The sequence below is a fragment of the Poeciliopsis prolifica genome, unplaced genomic scaffold, assembly GCF_027474105.1.
Source record: "Poeciliopsis prolifica strain line A6 unplaced genomic scaffold, Auburn_PproV2 SCAFFOLD018, whole genome shotgun sequence".
NCBI classification, from domain to species: domain Eukaryota; kingdom Metazoa; phylum Chordata; class Actinopteri; order Cyprinodontiformes; family Poeciliidae; genus Poeciliopsis; species Poeciliopsis prolifica.
The window spans coordinates 7923431-7941763 of NW_026562393.1; the positions used below are offsets into that span (position 1 = coordinate 7923431).

At 38.1% G+C, this 18333-nt stretch overlaps 3 protein-coding genes across 4 annotated transcripts; all 3 read left to right on the forward strand.

The window, feature by feature from the left end:
• The first annotated feature begins 2686 nt into the window (after window positions 1-2686).
• LOC129368239 (CD63 antigen-like) lies at window positions 2687-6130 on the forward strand. Its single transcript, XM_055043142.1, has 7 exons — window positions 2687-2787; window positions 4008-4196; window positions 4303-4377; window positions 4546-4650; window positions 5406-5543; window positions 5626-5709; window positions 6027-6130. The coding sequence occupies exons 1-7, from the start codon at window positions 2731-2733 to the stop codon at window positions 6096-6098; spliced, it is 720 nt and encodes a 239-aa protein (XP_054899117.1). The 5' UTR covers window positions 2687-2730; the 3' UTR covers window positions 6099-6130.
• A 1034-nt stretch (window positions 6131-7164) lies between these two features.
• Window positions 7165-10663, forward strand: pus3 (pseudouridylate synthase 3). 2 transcript variants are annotated; one of them, XM_055042941.1, is made up of 7 exons: window positions 7165-7275; window positions 7535-7946; window positions 8295-8572; window positions 8646-8829; window positions 8915-9024; window positions 9450-9622; window positions 10240-10663. In XM_055042941.1, the coding sequence occupies exons 2-7, from the start codon at window positions 7536-7538 to the stop codon at window positions 10503-10505; spliced, it is 1422 nt and encodes a 473-aa protein (XP_054898916.1). In that variant the 5' UTR covers window positions 7165-7275; window position 7535; the 3' UTR covers window positions 10506-10663. The 2 variants fall into 2 exon arrangements, with proteins under 2 accessions (XP_054898916.1, XP_054898917.1); XM_055042942.1 differs by having other exon boundaries at window positions 7186-7275; window positions 7655-7946.
• Window positions 10664-11562: 899 nt separating this feature from the next.
• On the forward strand, window positions 11563-16812 carry dcakd (dephospho-CoA kinase domain containing). The gene is made up of 5 exons (XM_055042418.1): window positions 11563-11864; window positions 12817-12929; window positions 13387-13590; window positions 14163-14250; window positions 14400-16812. The coding sequence occupies exons 2-5, from the start codon at window positions 12818-12820 to the stop codon at window positions 14683-14685; spliced, it is 690 nt and encodes a 229-aa protein (XP_054898393.1). The 5' UTR covers window positions 11563-11864; window position 12817; the 3' UTR covers window positions 14686-16812.
• The last annotated feature ends 1521 nt before the right edge of the window (window positions 16813-18333 follow it).

Below are 18333 nucleotides of genomic sequence, written 5' to 3' on the forward strand. Positions count from 1 at the left end.
CTGCACAGCACTGTAAAACCTCGATTCTGCTCAATTTTAGATGCCTCATTAATCAGGCTCGCACATCTTCACCATAAACAAACCCACTGAGTTTGTTCATGGAGAAATATGTTAATTTCAGGAACTATCTCGCATAAATACAGTAATCTTCCGCTGTTCCTTTCATGTTCAAAAGTGAGTTGTTTGCGTTTTCCCCGGTTTCTCTCTATTTCAGGGGGTTTTGATCATTTTCTTTGCAGACAGGTCTACGATAAAGTTTGTCAATTACGTTTTTCTTGTTCTGTTCATCATTTTGACTGAAGAATCTATCTATCCTGCAGTTTATTTATCTTCTGGTATACTGGAAAAATGTGTGTATGTGCATCCAGGAATTTACACTAATCTGCTGGGCTGCTAAACTCATTGAATCACAGATAATAATAATAAAAAAGAGTGATTTATTGTTTTACAGTGCTTTGTGCTTTGACAGGAATTATCCTTATCACTTAAAAACATTTCAAAGTTTTGACCAGTTGTCTGGAATTCCAAACAGGAAAACATTACAGCGTGGGAAGGACACAGTCCTTTCAGAGCGCTGCGCACTCCAACTATGGTAATGATTTAACTTCCTGTTCTCATGCATTTCTTCAAAGACTCTCTACAAGTCATTATTCATCTCATTTCCAGAAACTCGCTCCAACACTTGGGGACTCCACATGAGTCCATCAGTCCAAGACAATGAAACAAGGACACATCCCTTACTGGAAGGGATGTGTCCTTACAGAAAGGACACATCCCTTGCAATTACCTATCTGCAAGGCAATTGACTCAAGGCGTTTTCAAGGTTGAAGAGGAGCAAAATGCGCCCCCTTGTGGATGACCCTTCAGCCTGGATGGTTTTAGAACTGCAAGCTTTTTTGACCTGAGTGAAGTTGGCCCTACCCCACCTTCTTCAAATCAGACAAAATTGGTGTCAAACGTTTGTGTTACATTTGTGCAGCAAACATTTTTATTTGTCTATCATTTTAAAGATGTGAAGAAATGTTTCTAGAGGTCAGGAAAGGACAACCAAATCATTGGAAATCAAAGACGAAAATCCTGACTTACATTTAGAACAAGCACAGCAGGCACAACTGAGAAATGTTTTCAAACTCATCATGGAACCCACAGTATAAAGTTCATATGATGACGCTTTTAAGTTGAAGGCTTTCGATCTGGCAGTATAGATTGATAGCAGCGCAGACATCAGCAGCTTATATATTTATGTTTCCAGTTTTTTTTTAAAAAAACTGTGCAGGTGCAGCTTATAGTGAGGTGCGGTTTATAGTCTGGAAAATATGATATATTTAAAACAAAATCATGAAATGTAAGCACTTTTTCTAGGCCAAGTGAGATATATGCTGAAAATAGAAAATACACAACAGAAACAAATTACACAAAAATTGCTGTCAACATTTGGGATGAAACTGATTAATGAAATGGGATTTAATAACAGAAACTCCAAAGAAGGAGGCATAATAATACAAAGCTGATCTTTCTGGTGCTGTATCACTATTTTGGGACTTTACTGATGAAGAATATTGTTTCTTAATTGTGAGGTTTATTGTTGTTTTGTGATTGTCTTTGAAACTTTATCAAATAGAAACATGTGTGATTAATTACAACAATTGCATAAATGTTTATTGAGCGATCTTTTCCACATTCAGGATGCTAAGCTGGTAAATACAACTTTGTGTTATAGCCGTAATTCTGGTTGTTTGCTACAAAGTAAAAATTAAACTGACAGAAACTTCCTCCAGGAGAAATGATTTTATTTATTTATTCATTTATATTTCTGACAGAGGTTGTGGTTTCCTCTCAGGCGACTGAGCCTGGCTTAAGCTCTGAGAAAATCAGGAAAAAAAAAACTCAGGCGATTGGAGCATAAGAAGATCTGCAGAACAGAGAAAAGCTGAGGATCCCCGGAGCAAATTCAGATGGAGACCGCTGTGTTCAGGCTGGAGGCCTCAAGTCTTTTCCAGACTGTGGAGTTGGACCAGGTTTCCTGCAGATGCTCAGCAGCCAAATGTTGGAGAAAATAGTTTAAGCTGTGGCAGACAGAAAAATCCCATGTTTTCTGAAGGAAATGCATTTATTGCAAAGTTTCTACAATGTAAAATCTCATAAATATGATGTAACACATCCAACATCTGGCCATTAGACTGGATTAGAACCCGACTTTTTCTTGTCACCATGCAAAGTAGGCAAGATCATAAAGAAAAGTCCCAAAGAACCCTTAACAAGCTGTTTATGTTAAGGCTTTTTTAGTAACTGAAGGTACCTGTATGTTAGATGGCAACAGTTTAGGTAATTTTATATTTCTGCCTGATAATGTCACTCCATACATAAATTACTACTGCGCTAAGTTGAGCAACTACTTTTTACTTCTGCCTAACAAAAATAAGTCAAAGTAATACTGCTCTTAGTTGTGCACAATTTTTTTCTCCTGAATGGTTCACCAGACAAAGACAACCAGCAAAATTTCAAATGAGCAACTTCTTGCATGATGCTACAATGCAAATCTTTTAAAAGGTGTCCTGCCTTTTGATCAGATACGTCTGTTTAAACGTAATCAAGCCACTTCTCATTTTCTTACAGCTGAATGATAGACACACAGATCAGTTCAGAGAGACTGAGAGCTGCTGTCGACCAGGAAGCGACTAAAGCTTTTGTTATTTCAGTTCAAGGCAACATAGAGCTAATTGTTTCACTATGTGTTCTTTCTGCAGCATCAAATGTTGGTTCATTTTCTTCAACGGCATCTTCTTGGTGAGTACTGCCAACAGTTTTCCTTTTTGAGAATAGCGCTAGGAGATGCACTGGTCAAATTTATTAATATACAAAGTAATCATAAAAAAGATACGAGTTAGCAGGGAGAAACAAAAGCCTGCATTTTCAAGTGAGCATGTCATATTCAACAGGAAAAATGATGAGAATGCACCACATGTCTAGTAAATACAGCACTGGAAGAAATCGACTTGTCTGAGGAAGTTCTTAAACCAGATGAAAACGCTAGGATTAAGTTGAAAAGAAGAGCTCTTTTGTCATTTCTCATAAAAAAAATAAAATTATTATTCCAGGATGTCGTGGTTTTCTATAAATGAACAACATCTGGGGGACAAAATTCTGAAATTATTTAGCAGAGTTACTTGTTCTCTTCATAGACAGTTAAACTGATAGGACAAACCAAGCCTAATTAAAAAGTCCCAAATGAATAACTTGAAGACAGAGTGTGAGCTTGTGACCCTTTTTGATGTCAGTGTAACTTTGTACAGTTTAACAGATAAATTGCCTATTTTTCTGAGCTCTTTTTCACTTGATCTGTTTGACTCTGGGAGACTTCTTCCATGTCTTTCTATGAACACCACAATACATGGAAACAGGTCTAATTTAAATAATCTGCTTCATAAATTGAGAAAACTTTGGATTTGTCATAGTTTTAACACAAACTACCTTATATTTTGGGATAAGGAATGGCTATATAATGTGACAAAAACCCTCAAAGTGTTATTTTGGCTACACTTAAGATTTATTTTCATTCTTGGAGCTCTAGGAAATGTTAGTCTAAAACATATTTTTTAATAAATAAAATAATAATGTTTTTATTGGCTGCCTAACATAACTTCTGATTGGCTATTCAGGCAGCCATGACGTCTCCTCCCCTCAGAAGGACAAAAAACATTTTTGCTTTTATTTTTGCTTAATTTATCTATAAAGTAGTTCTTAGTGAGAATAACAATACATTTTATTTCTTACTTTTCTCTTCCAATAGCCCTGAGATTATTATTGATTCTAAATCTATAATATACATCTTAGAAAAATATGCAGATTCTTCAGTTTTTTTCATAGATTATTCAATAAAAGGGTAAAATAATTAATTTTTCGGATTGAAATTTGATAGATTAAGAAATTGACTACTAGGTCATGAGTATTAGCTCAGCTTTATATTGCAACAGGAGTATTGTGAGGTGTTTCGTTTTGTCCTTCAGGCATCTGGGGTCGCCCTCATCACGATCGGAGCGCTCCAGTACTCGACCTACTCGCAGATCGGCACTTTTGCAGGGAGCAGCTTTTCCAAAATTGCCATCGTCCTCATTGCAGTGGGCGCCACCATCATCCTTGTGTCCCTTTTGGGACACTGTGGGGCATTCCTGAATAATTCTTCCATGGTGTCTTGTGTATGTACCAAATATTCCAAAATAGTTTTGAAACTCTCTTTGTTAAATGTGACTCAAGTTCATCTAAAGATAAAGTTTAATTATTCTCTGTTTCTTGGTGGATTAGTTCATCTGCATCCTGATAATCATCGTCCTTTTGGAGATATTTACAGGAGCTGCTTTTTATATATTTCGCAGCAGGGTGAGGCACTTTAATCAATTACATTATTTCTACATCAAACTAAAAAAAACTGAAGAATGGATTTGAAGATATCTTTAATATCATATACAAAAAACATGCTAGTACCTTAAATAAAACTAAGTGCTTGTGCCATCATGGGCTGATGTTGATCTCAGATTTTTTCTGCAGACTGCCCTTCTGCAGATGAACAGCGGGATCAACACCCGAGCTCGTGCCGCGGTCTACGAATACAGCCCAAAGGACAGACACGCCATCAACAGGATTCAGGAAAAGGTGATCAACAACACTGGGAGAAATGGAATAGAAATGACCTTTATTGTCTTTCACTGAGGGGCCAGCAGCAAAGAGGAAGACGAACAAAAGTATGCAGATTCATCCTCCCACTACTTCCTGTTGTCCTTCTTTGTTGTTTTCACCAGTAGTAAAATTTTGCTGTTGATCACATGAAGTTACTAAAGTACGGTTGGAAAACCACTTCATCCTAGCGCAAAAACTTTTTTTTAATCAAAAAAACAATTTTGTTTTTTGGGAGTTTTTTTTTTCCAAATTTGTGTTTTTGTAATTCAGATTTGCGCATTTCAATGGTTAATGGAGGCGCAGCAACTGAAGGTGCTCTTTAGTTCAGTAACAGCTTTATGCATGAGGAGGGGGACATTGTCCAACAGTGACGTTATCTTATCAAGACTCCTTCTGTCTCCATCCACATTCACAATGTTAAAGGGGCCCCTTAGCACACAACTGGCCTTCCTGAGGATCTATAACTGCTTCCTCTCAACTGTAGACAAGGGATATTTAACAAAATATCAGACATATGGGTGGATTAGAACAGCAAAGGAGTAGAATTAATTTAAACTTGTGCATCCATTTTTTGTTCAAATGTAATTTTAAATCTCCATAATTGTAATGAAGTTATTCATACTGTTCCTTTCTGGGGGTTTTTTCTTTTTCAAAACGGACAAAATGTAATTTAGGGATTTAGGGTGCAACTTCTAACTTTTAACCTTTCTCTACTTTAACTTTTGCTGCAGTTCAGCTGCTGCGGCGCCGACACTTCCACCGACTGGTCCAGAAGTGTGGGCTGGGGAAACCAAGAAGCTGTGCCAGATTCCTGCTGCCCGGAGAAGAGAGAAGGCTGCGGACATGACAAGGATAAAGCTCACAAAAAGGTCTGCTCTGCTGAGATATTTCAGCTGAAGAGTCTAACCACATTTCTGAGGACAAACAGTTAAACTCTGTCTTCTTCCTCAGGGATGCATCTCAGCTATAAAGCTCTTTCTGTTGAAGAATCTGGTGTGGGTCGGCGGTGTTTGCATTGCTCTCGGAATAACAGAGGTAACCTGCTTGTAAAGTTTACTAAGACGTCAGAAGCCTTAAATTATATAAAAATGTATTTATTAAAAGCCAGAATGTGAATCAAAGACAGACTTTACAACTTTCCTTGGAAAAATACACGAAAGAAGCACATGTTTAGCCACTGCATTTATGTACCAAATGTAAATTTCACCTGGTAGGATTCTGCAAAAATCAGACTCCTTTCTTACTAAAGCAAATTCAAAGACAGATATGTTATTTTAAAAGCTAAAGCAACTGAGTAGGTATGCCACATTATCTTATTCCCAGCATCTAAATCCATCTTTTACCCGTTGCAGGTGTTTGGTGTGGTAGTCGGACTATGCCTCTGCCTGGACATTAAACGCAATAATTATGAGAATGTCGACTAATTCATCATCACAACCATCTTCACACATCTACAAACAAACTAATAAACTTGTTTGATCATAATATATATTTTTGTTTCATGTAATTGTTACTTAAACCTCTTCAGTCAATAAAAAGACTAAAAAATGAAATGTTCTGATCCATATTCTATATTAATTTCAAACTGTTTAGGTGTTAGTTATTTCTAAGAACAGAGCTCAAATCATTAGGTTGTACAGGTTAAACGTTAATGGGTCCTTAAATTAATCCATTCATATGATTAATTAGCCTATCTAGCAAAATAAAGTCAGAGTTGATGGGAGATGTCCGAGTTAAATGCAGAGCAATGTTGGAAGAAAATTAGTTCAACGCTTAAAAAAAAGACAACAATTTGAAACTTGGTCGAAGGGTACCGCTTTGCTTCTAACCAGCAGAAACGGGGAGGCTGGGCACAGAGGTCAGAGCTAAATAAAGGACATTACAGGAAGAAAACTTGTTAAAAGCAACACAAGACTTAAAGGTAGTGTGAACTGTGGAGATTCACCTTCATGCAGGACAAAAACCACAAACAAAACCAGAGTTACGAAGAAATGGCTTAGATCACAGGATATGTATGTGCTACAATGGTCCAATCAAAGTCCAAATCTAAATATGTCCCAAGATTGTAAAACTGGTATATTTTATGAAAATTATGATTTGGGACAAAGTATATTGCTATCACACAAAAATAATGCACACATAACAAAGTACTCAATTCTTGATAAAAACATGGACGATGTGTAAAATGCATTTCTTTTCTGAACTGTACATTTAGAAGAACACACTGAAAGACAACATTTAACTTAGGTTAACAGTTTGTCTAATGTAAAGCAGGTTAACTTCAAAGAATAAATTTCTATGGTAACAAATGTGTGTTTGTTTTAGGGACACTAAAATAATGAAACTTTTGATCTAAACTAAGGTGAGATTAAAAAAAACCCTCACCTTAATCTCCTACCTCAGTTTCATCAAACAGTTCCCTGTTTTACTCCCTTTTCGGGTGGTTGCGTTGTGAAATACACTTCCCAGAATCCTCTGCGGCCTGAACGTCCGCTTGCTAAAGCTGTCCGTCTCCATGTTAGCAGCAACTCGGAGAGTCGCGTGCTCGTTACAGCAAATCAAAGATTTGTTTGAAAGTGGTAATTTAACGGGAACATAAAGGTAAATTCTTAAATTTATAGAGGTAAAAGTTAGCGTTTGTGTTTTCAAATCCTGTTTCTGTACCTTTTATATTAAGATAGCACCCTTGTAGCAGTTCTGAACTGCGAATGAACCTTTAAGTTGGTTTCTCTACCAACTCGATTTATTCAGTTTATGACATTAAATGTCATTCCTATATTTTCTTCATGCTAAATCTCAACATTCCATGTTATCTGTTTAACATTTGGTAGCCTAATAGTTTTTGTCTCCATCTATCCAGCATGTCAGGTCATTTAATTCAGAGGATAAAGCTCTTGGAAGATGAACTGGACAAACTCAGGTCCCAGCTGAGAGAAAATATTGGAGGAGACATGGGGATGACTTCCTGTTCTCCCCCCAGAGAAAGCTCAGACTTCATGATGTCTGATGGGAACAGCAGGAGCAGCAAGAAGGAGTCAGGCAAGAAGCAGCGTCCCTTTGACTTCAGCTCACACCCCAGGCGCCATGTGGCTCTGAAGCTGGCTTACCTGGGCTGGTCCTACCAGGGCTTCGCTGTTCAGGAGAACACGGACAACACGGTGGAGGCCAGGCTGTTTGAAGCCCTGCTGAAGACGCGGCTGATTCAGGACAGACAGAGCTCCAACTATCACCGCTGTGGTCGAACTGATAAAGGAGTCAGTGCTTTTTCTCAAGTGAGTTTAATGTCCTCCAGATGCCTCCGTAAAGGTGTGCTGACTCATTTATTTTAAACGTCGTTTCTTCACACAAGCACAAAATGGTTTTTCTAATTGTGTAACAATTAGAAACCTTTACACTCACATCTGAAAACGGTTGCAAGCATTAGCGCAACTATACAACCGTACATCTTTGTAAAGCATCAGCAGTGAAAAGTGAATTTTACCTGATAGGTCTCTTTTAAAGTTTGTGTTTGTAAACCAACAAGATATGGAGAACTTCAATGGGTAATCATTTTTTAAATGCAGCTGTATGTCTTCTTTATGGGCTTTGACTAAGTGATAATTGATCTCTCCACATCCCAGGTTATAACCATTGACCTGCGCTCGTCCCAGTTTTGTGGAGGACCTGGAGTCACCCTCCCTGAAAATCTCGATCTCGGCATCAAATCAAAAGCTTCCACCTCTGAGCTGCCATATGTGAAGATGCTGAACAGAGTTTTGCCACAAGACATTCGGATCTTGGACTGGGCAGCCGCAGAGCAAGGTTTCAGTGCGCGCTTCGACTGTCAGTCCCGCACGTACCGCTACTACTTCCCCCGAGGGTCATTGGATGTAGAGCTGATGGCAAACGCTGCAAAAAGGTGATTGTGAAACTATAAATGCTGATTTTGCCCCATAATTTTTCTAATATAAAGATCTTTTGGTGACCAACAGATACGAAGGAACACATGACTTTCGCAATCTGTGCAAAATGGACGTGGGGAATGGGGTCCTGCAGTTTGAGAGGACCATCTTGTCGGCCTCGGTCAGGCCTTTGCAGCCCCAGCAGGTTTCCAGCACAGAGCAATATGATCTGTTTGTGTTTGAGATCAAAGGATTAGCCTTTCTTTACCACCAGGTAATAAGAGCTTAACACTGAGGAGAAGCCGGTGCATCTCTTTAAGTAGAAGGTAATTTGCAACTAATCATACGTCCTGCTGCAGGTGCGTTGCATGATGGCGGTGCTTCTTTTGATAGGACAACAGCTGGAAGCTCCGGAGATAATCGATCAACTCCTGGATGTTGAAAAAAATCCCAGAAAGCCTCAATATAGGTGACAAAACAGCAACCTGTTGGCATTTGTGTTACTTTTTGCTGGTACAAAGAAGAATTAAGGTTATTGAAATACCTTGAGTTTTTTATCATCAGAAAAAGTTCAGGAGCTCTTTAAACTAACAATGTTTTAGAATAAAAAAATAGCCTTAGGCTAGTAAAAAACAAACCATAAATACATAAATAAAACCCATCTAAGATTATGTTTTTTTATCTGGAGAGATTTAAAAAAATGTACAGAAATCATTGTACTTCCTGCTGAACCTTTGAAGCGAACCTTGGTAGAAGCACGAGCCTCTTCTTTGTGATCCAGTGAGCTTGCTGTGAAGCCACTCACTCCTCTGCATCAAATAAAGACAGCAGACGTGTTTTGGTGCATCTTTTAACAGGAGATAATGTGCATAGGTTTGTTCTTCTGGCTTGCAGCATGGCAGTAGACTATCCTCTGGTTCTGTACGACTGCCACTTCGATGGTTTAACCTGGCAGCAGGAGGAAGAGGAGGTTGGCAACGTCCTGTCATCACTACAGCGACACTGGACGCAGAGCGCCGTCAAAGCCCACGTTCTGCTCGGGATGATCCGGGGATTGGAGGAGAGAGGTAAGGAGTTCTGTGTTAAAAATTGAAAGAAAAAAAAAACAGTGCTTCCACCCTTTGAACTTTCTACATTTTTACATTGTAACTACAAACCTCAATGTGTTTTACTGAGATTTTGTGTGATGAACCAACTCAAAATAGCATGTTATTGTAAAGTGAAAGAGGGATGTTGTTTTTTGAGGGGTCATGCTGGTTTTGCAGGTTTGCATGCTTTCGTTGTCAGCTCCCTTTATGTTGATGCTCTTAGATCAAATGCATTATAACTAATTGCCTCTTTGGCTCGTGCTTTTTCTTCAGCATGGAAGATATTTAGAGCAAAAAAATTTTTGTGGGGGAAGGAAGTGCAAGAATTTAATTCTCTTGGTGTGGACCATTTGCAGACACTTGGCAACAAAAAACTTTATTATGAAGTTGTTGTTTTTTTGATTGTGAAATGATAAAAATATAAAAAGGTTAAACAGCCAAAAATACTTCTGCAAAAATACTGTTGTCAACAGAGCCAGCTTTAACAATGAAAAGAGAAAAAACATATCTTTTTCTTTTTTTTAACAAAGTCCAAATGAATCCAATGAAACAATATTGAGTCGTGTGCAAATTGGGTTCCTGCTCTCAATCCACAGGTGGCGTTTCTAACAACCACTGCTGGCTGGTGGAAGGCAGCAGGCAGAAGAATTACCGCCCGCTGCTGGAGCGTCCATGCTGCGAGAGCCTGGAGTCCCGAATAAACCACTTTGTTAAGAGAGGAAGACTGGAGCGAGAGGAAGGAGAGAACGGAGATGAAACAATCCACAGAGGGAAAAAATCCAAACACTCCTACAATGCATCCTCTCCGTCTGGTTCCTCTGAGATTCCAAAGCAAACCGTGCAGCAGGAACAAGAGGATTAACTTTCTGGTTTCCGGGGCAATGACTGACTTGCAGGACTTGATTTAGTTAATTTAAGAAATTTTGTTTTCTTTTTGGGAATGGGTTAAATTTTTCCTACTGTTGTTTTTATTTGTGCAAGCATAGGCTTGGCTTCAAATTAAACATACCATTGAAGGAATTATTGTTTTCAGTTTTTCTCTTTTGAGGAAGATAATTTAAAAATGATTTAAAGTAATCCTCAAAGAAATTCAACTTGCACTGCAAAATCTCCTTCAAGTACCGTGTAATAACACAGTACTGTTATGTATTGTGTGTGTAATGACATGCAATTAAAGTATTGCATTCAGGGCAATATACTTTTATGTGTTTGAGGCAAAAAGAGGCATTTGAGGGTATTAACACAAGAATTTGACAGAAAAATATATAATACGATCTATTTTTTCCCCCATTTTAAGAAAATCGGCAAAGTATGTTCCTACATTTATAATACTGTCAAAAGCCTTTTTACAATTTTGATTAATGAACTAAATCCAGAACTAATAAAAATTTTCTTTTTGGCATTTTACACTAGGAAGATATCTAATTATTTATGCATTTAGTCAGTTTATTTCATGTGACATCAGTTAGCAAATACCTGGTGGATCTGCAGTCCACAGACTTTATCACACTTTATCTCAGTCCAGCATTAATGTGATGAAGTAGGCGTGGCAATAGGAGCTTCTTAAAGAGACAGGATAATTTCCATACGTCAAATTGCAAAGTCAGAGTTCATGTTTCGTATGTAAAGCCATTTTATAACAGCTGAAGATAACATAGTTATTTAATTATGCCGTAAAATATCATGCCATAAAATATATAATAATCTCCCCTTTTTATTTTTTAAAATTGTGCTTAATTCCTTATAATTAAGTAAATCTTATTAGAGTTTTGGGTTTAATCTACAAATGTTTAATTTAGCGTAAAAGCTCAAGTATAAATATTTTTAATTTATTTAAGAACAAGCGCCTCAATATTAGGGCAGGCGGAACTAATATTGATACAGAAAGAAAGCCCGGGGTCATATTAAGGTTACCCTGGGGAAACTAATAGGCTACATTGCTAGCACTAAGTAGGGTACAAGTTAGAATATAAACCCAGCGGTATCGCGCTATAGATCTACCTCCAACCTGTTTGTTCGTCTTCAGCTCCGACCGCATTATTTTAAAAATGACGACTGTGTCGTTTGGTCGGATGTTTGTGGTCGTTTTAATCTGATAAACACTGTTGCTAGCGTTAGCCTGTTAGCATTCCTGGCTGTTTTTCATGCTGCAGCGCCGTGACCCTCCCCGGATTTCTACTGTACCTCAACTGATTTTGACGATTTTCTAACTTTGAAAAAGGTAAATATGGAAAAGAATGAGACATGTCGACTGACTTAACGGTTGTGCTTTATTAACAGTGGCTCTGTAAGCAGTTAGCGGTTAATTGTAGTCTCTCTCTGAGCAGTTCAGATTCTTCACGGTTTTAACTTCACGTTCACTCGAGATGAACTTGGTTTATAACTGTTTGGACCAGTGAAACCAGTTGGCCAGTTATGCAGAAGCGACATGGTATTTAATATGTAGTTCTCTTCTTTTCCATCAGGGGGCGTGTTGAATAGACATTGAAAACAGGCAGAGGATTTTTTTTTTTTGTCTGATAAAGTAAAAATTGGAATTTGAATAATTTCTTGGATGAATATTTTTGTACTTTTTTCTGAGTAAAACTATGTTGAAGTACTGATATTCATTTAAGGTACTTTCTGTTTTCTTTAGTTTGAAGAAACATGCACCTTTTTTTCAATGTCACAGTTACTTGAAGTCCTGTGTTTTTACAGTACAATGCATGTTACCATGGCTGTTAACATGTTACATTTAAAAAAAAAATCTGGTATTTATAATAATTTTACCATCCAGCCTCTCAATTTCTCATGAATTAAGATGTCTCTGAGGGCCGAGATTTTCAAAATGTCAATTTCTTCAGGTCATTTAAAGACTTTGAAGGTAAAATTTACATTTCCTTCACTATCACTGATGAATAAATGCATTCCCACAGCATGATGCTACCACCACCATATTTCACAAATGAGAGGCTGCGTTCAGGGCAATGTGCTACATCTTTACCCTGGTATAGTTTCTGTTTTTTTTTTTTTCTGTTTTATTCCTGAACATTTGGATGCAATCTGCAATCCATCTAAGTATTAACCTAACCATTAAGCTCTCTTTTATGTTTAAATTAATTTTAGAGGTTTAATTTAAAAATTGCCAAAAAGAAAATTAATCATGAATGCACCTTTCTGTGTGTGTCCCTCAGGATGTTCCTGGTGGGACTGACCGGGGGGATCGCCTCGGGGAAAAGCACGGTTTCCTCAATGCTACGGGAGCTCGGCTGCCCCATTATAGATGCAGATGTGGTGGCCAGAAAAGGTACAGTCAGTGTTTCTTGCTCAATATCAACTGATCGTGTCATCCTCTGGAAGTCTTCTTCGGGCAACTTTCTCTCAAATAAAATGAATTCATTAAGACAAATGCTTGGAGAGAGCGTTATGAATCATGAAGGATGTCTCCGCTGACTCCAGGGATGATGTCTTAGTTCTGTAGAGAAGATTACAAAGGTCACAGAAGTGGGAGAGGAGTGTGTTGCTGTGCGTACGAAATAAAACGAGGGATTATGCAAATTATATAATTACAAGAAAGTGATGAATCTGTTGCGAAATTGTATAAAATCCCACCCCTGTAGTGTTTACTCTGCTACCACTCATGTTTATTTACCAGTCTGGTTATTTCTTTAATATTTTAAGCATGTATGTAAAAACTGAGCTGTTTTACGTGATTAATCTTGTGGCAGCATGACCAAAAGTTTCATCCTCGTCCTTTACATTAGTTGTGGAGCCACACACTCCTGCTTACTCCCGGATCGTCTACCACTTTGGGCACGAGGTTCTGCTGGAGAACGGGCAGATTGACCGGCAGAAGCTCGGCCAAATCATCTTTGCCCATGAAGAGAAGAGGAGGCTGCTAAACTCCATCACACACCCCGAGATTCACAAAGCCATGCTCAAAGAGATCATATTCTACTTCCTGAGAGGTGAGGGTGGTTTGTGTCTCATTTTGGAATTTACAAACAAAAATAAATAAATCGCTGTACAGATGCATCTATATAAATCATATGTAAATTTCCTTAAAATGTCTATATGTGGAACCCTGATTTCCACATAAAATGTAAAATTGACTTTAACCAGAGAGAAAAAAAAGTCACACTGCCCTTTTTATTTGTGGTGCTTGTTTCTTCTCAACCACTTTTTTCTTCCACTTAACTTTTTCAGTAAAAAGCTTCTATAGAGCACTCTGTGAGCAGCTGATGTCATGGCTTACCCTCATTGTTTACTGTGTCAGTGATTGTCTTTTGGAAAACTGTCAAATCAGCAGCATGTGGTGACCAAGACAAAATATTTTTTGGAATAAAAATTGGTTTATTGATTTTATTACTCTAAAGAAATGTTCAAATTCAGAAGAACAGACTGATGGAATTTCATTTTTTTAATTTTTTTCAATTGAATCATCCAGATTTACTAGTATCTTCCTGTATTCTGCTCTGGTTTGTATTTAGAGTGGAAATGTGCTTATATTAATAATTTCTGATCCATAATGACTCCCCAGGTTACCGATATGTGGTCTTGGATGTTCCCCTCCTGTTTGAAACCAGACGCCTCACCAAATTTTTGAACCACACCGTCGTAGTTTACTGGTAAGATCCATCCTAAACTGGCTTCGTATTTGAAAGCTTCAGATATGTTAAGGTTTGAATTATTAGGTTATCTGTTTGGATCTTAAACGTTTTGTGGCAAAAGCAGAAATGTGAGCGATCTTTAAGAGGAAATCTGTAAACCTCTACAGTGACCCTGCGACCCAGCTCCAGCGCCTCATGCAGAGGGACAACCTGACCCAGGAGCAGGCCGAGCAGCGCGTGGCAGCGCAGATGCCGCTCAACGAGAAGCGCGGCTTGGCCAACCACGTCATCGAAAACTCAGGCAGCCGAGAGGACACCCACAGGCAGGTCCTGCGGCTCCACACGAAGCTGGAGGACTCCATGGACTTCCTCTTAGTGAGGGTGATCGCCGTCGCTGCCACCGCCGGTCTGAGCGGAATGCTGCTCTACGCTGCCAAGCTGCTGCTGTCCTAACACAGGAAACGGAGGAGGAAGAGAAGAACAAGTCTAAAATGTGAAGCTGCGATTAGAGCAGAGGAAAGGCAAGTCGAAAGTACTGATGCGGTTTTCTGTGAAATTAGTTTTGCAGCACCTACCACTAACAGCGCAGCAGCAGAGCTTCATGTTGACAGTTAACAGACCTAGAAAAACTCTGACAAACAGGGCTTAGTGTAAAGAATGCAGTTTGTTCTGGATTTTCTCAGCAAGACTAAACAGTGAAGTTGATGAAGTAGAATCTCTTGAGCTTAGCATAAAAATAATTTTGCTAATAATGCAAAACAACCAAAAAGTTTACCCACTTTTTAAAACATGTTTAATTATTCAAATTGGACAGGAGATGATGTTTTCATTTGAAAATAAAAGTATCTTTTAGTAGCTGCTCCCTTTTAACTCAGATTTTAAGTTGTCATTAATTTGGCACTAACTCACTTTATATTTTTAGCTAAATGTTGGTGCTCGCCCCCCACCAAAAGTACATTTTTAAAGTGGAAATTATATTAAAGAGCAAAGAAACTTCCAAGGTGATGCATACAGAACATGTCATGATTGTATAATGATGGTATATTTGACAGAATGTAATTGACAATCCGTTTTTTTCCTCACTTTGAACAGTAGGAATGAACAGATTTCACATTTATCACTGTATTTTCTTACACTTCATATGTTCTCTGTTGAAGTAAAAATCTGTCATTTTATTTTCTTTTTGCACACTTGTAACTAAAATGTTTGCAAGCTCATATGTGTAACTTAAATATAACAGACCACGCCACTGTAAAAATGTCTCGGTGCATTTGGTTGTTCCTGTGTTTTGACAGACGTCTGCATGTTAATGCTGGAACCCAAAGAACTTGGAAGTTGAAGCCAAACTGTGGGGTGCTCCCCCTAGTGGCCGGCGATGTTCTGTCTACAAAACGTACACAAATGGTTTTAGCTCTTGCGGTTGAAATGTGCAAGAAAAAAGCTTACCAAAACGATGACCATTTAAAATCTTATTTCCACAGTATTTCTTTTTTTTTAAATATATTTATAATGAGCACTATAATTTTATGCATATTGTTATTTTTAATATTTGATTGGAAGAGTTAAGCTAGGGTGATAATTGTTTTACTAGTTTTTAAAGTGTTTGAGTGAGAAATTTTGAGGTGTCAGATTTTATTCTTTGGTACTGAAATATCATTTGGGGATGGGAAAAGTTTCAATGTAATGGAAAAAAAAAACAATTCAGGTTTGTGTTCTTAGAACAAGAAGTTAAATCAGAGAGAAGCAAATATTCATATTTTACACCTAAAGTCTTACCTTGACACTGAAACCCTAGACATGAACATGTGTAAAATCCAATTGTCCAAAAAAATACATGTTTACCTTTGCTAAATAGCACAAACTATTGAGTTTGAAGCCACAAAAGTGAACAAAATGCTTCATACATATAAAATTCTACTCAGATATTGGTTGTTCTTTGCGTGTCGTGTGAAACTGCACTCCATCCCGGTTATTCTTATTTGCGATATTCCTTGCTTTATGAACTTCAGCTGACAAATTAGTTCATCTCTCTAATCATAAAGCACATCAACCTTCAGTCAACTTTTATGTCTTCAAAGGACAGGGCATTCTTCAGTAATTGCTTCCAACAGGAGGATGTGTAAGTGACGGCTCTTCAGGAAAACGCACAGCTGAATTTAGTGGACACATGCGAATGATGTCCTTGCTGTTGTCCACACTGAGAGCCTGGATATGAAAATTCAGGCCCACAGGCAGGTACGGCTGCATCATTCTGGCACAGAGGATCAACCAGTCTGTGTGGCTCACTTGGCTCCATCTGAAGCCATCTTTGGTCTGCTTGCTGTTTATAATCAAGACGCTGCTGCGTTAATGCAAGCTGACTTGGGCTGAGGCATGCGGGGGCAGTCATCTGAGCTTGGACACATACAGAGAAGACAAAAATCACATGGAAGAATGCATAATAAGACTGGCAGCATAAATCACACAATTCCACAAACAAGGCCTTTTTTATTCATGCATACGCACATATATACCTGTTTAAAAAAAAAAAGAAAACGAAGTAACCCCACCCTGACTCTCCTGTATCTGATGTATTATGGTTTTGCTTTTTTGTCACACATAAATCTTTCTTTGCTTCTCTGCTTTTTACGTTTGATGGCTTCAATCACCATTGCTGTTCACCAACCGGTCCTCTGTCGCCACGGTGGCACGCAAGGGATTCCCCCATAGGAGCCCTGAATGTGGCACAGTTGAAATTAATGTCCCCTGCTTTCCTTAAGAGCTTGGAATTACCGCAATTAAAACTCCCCAAAACCAGATTGTGAAAAGTTTGCAGTTCGTTAGACTTTAATATTACGTTCAAGAAAACTGAAAAGGCCAAATTATGCTTCAAATAGACCTTTATTCTGCATTTTTACATATTTTGCTACAAATTTAACAAATTGATCTTTCTTTTTCTGATTTAATTTAATCTCTTCAGACATTTAGCAATAGTTCCTGCATCTTAACAACCTGGCAGACTCACATTTTTTGTGTCTTATCTGTCACTCTGTTGCACTTACATCTGGAAACCCAAAATGCTGCCAAACAAATGGTTTAAGTGTAGTCGGCACATCGAGAAAGTATTTCTATCAATGACACCGAGATGAACTTTATGGAGTGAGCAGCCCAGACTTTAATCCAATAGGAAACTCATGAGGGGACATTAAACATGTCGGTTCTGAATTTTAACCAAGAAATAATAAAAAAATGTATTCAAGAATCACAGCACAGATGACAGTCTGTTCTGATAAGAGAGGTTTAAAGACTAGATATTAGTAGCATGACTCAAACAAAAGTTAAATCTTTGAGAACTGTTCAGTTCATTCAGTAAATGTTGGTGTTTTAAAGGAAAAATGTAGATTTCCTTTTGCATAGCGAGAACAAATCAGATCAATTTTTCATCATGTTCTCTTTAGAGGTATGGAAATCAAAGGTATTACAAGCATGTTGAGTTTTATCCACATTTTTAAAACAAACAAAATATTATATTTCGAACAGAACAGCACATAGTAATACATCCTGATTACTTGGTTTAGCAAACAGACAGCTGCTCATCCATCTCTTGCTCAGACAAAGACCAGAGTGAGAAAAGCAGGCTATATTTATGCACCAGCAAGTGTGACTGCTTTAGGGAAAGATGGGCGCTGATACCTCGGTCTGAATGTAAAGTGGGTTTAATTCTGAAGGTGTTAAGCTAAGAGGAGGAGAAAACTTTGAAGATCTGTTGTATCACAGTGTAAAGGATGCCCCGCTGCTTTAGAGTCTGTAATGGGTCTTTTCTAGGAACAAACCAAATAATTTACGAGTGGCAGGGGGTAAATGCTTGCATAATGTCACCGTCACGTTCAGAGTTGGCCTATGGCGCCATGCGGTGTCGACATTTTGTAATCTCTTGTCTGAGTGGGTTTTCATCATCTCTCATGCTTATATTACTGCCAAACAATAATGCAATGTAGCTATGAACATTATCTAATTGCTACAGCATGATCTAACTGAAGTGTTTTGAGTTTGGATCCTGATTGAGGAGGTTTGTTTTTAGACAATACTCCAATGGTCCAGAGGATTGAATGTTTTCAGAAT

What these genes read in the sequence shown, in the direction of transcription:
- dcakd (XM_055042418.1), top strand. Translation starts at nt 12,818, where the DNA reads ATGTTCCTGGTGGGACTGACCGGGGGGATCGCCTCGGGGAAAAGCACG. An exon ending in CATATTCTACTTCCTGAGAG is followed by an intron (nt 13,591 to 14,162) that starts GTGAGGGTGGTT and finishes ATGACTCCCCAG; the next exon opens with GTTACCGATATGTGGTCTTG. An exon ending in CACACCGTCGTAGTTTACTG is followed by an intron (nt 14,251 to 14,399) that starts GTAAGATCCATC and finishes AAACCTCTACAG; the next exon opens with TGACCCTGCGACCCAGCTCC.
- pus3 (XM_055042941.1), top strand. Translation starts at nt 7,536, where the DNA reads ATGTCAGGTCATTTAATTCAGAGGATAAAGCTCTTGGAAGATGAACTG. An exon ending in TAGCCTTTCTTTACCACCAG is followed by an intron (nt 8,830 to 8,914) that starts GTAATAAGAGCT and finishes GTCCTGCTGCAG; the next exon opens with GTGCGTTGCATGATGGCGGT. An exon ending in CCCAGAAAGCCTCAATATAG is followed by an intron (nt 9,025 to 9,449) that starts GTGACAAAACAG and finishes TCTGGCTTGCAG; the next exon opens with CATGGCAGTAGACTATCCTC.
- LOC129368239 (XM_055043142.1), top strand. Translation starts at nt 2,731, where the DNA reads ATGTGTTCTTTCTGCAGCATCAAATGTTGGTTCATTTTCTTCAACGGC. An exon ending in TTTATATATTTCGCAGCAGG is followed by an intron (nt 4,378 to 4,545) that starts GTGAGGCACTTT and finishes TTTTTTCTGCAG; the next exon opens with ACTGCCCTTCTGCAGATGAA. An exon ending in TTGCTCTCGGAATAACAGAG is followed by an intron (nt 5,710 to 6,026) that starts GTAACCTGCTTG and finishes TACCCGTTGCAG; the next exon opens with GTGTTTGGTGTGGTAGTCGG.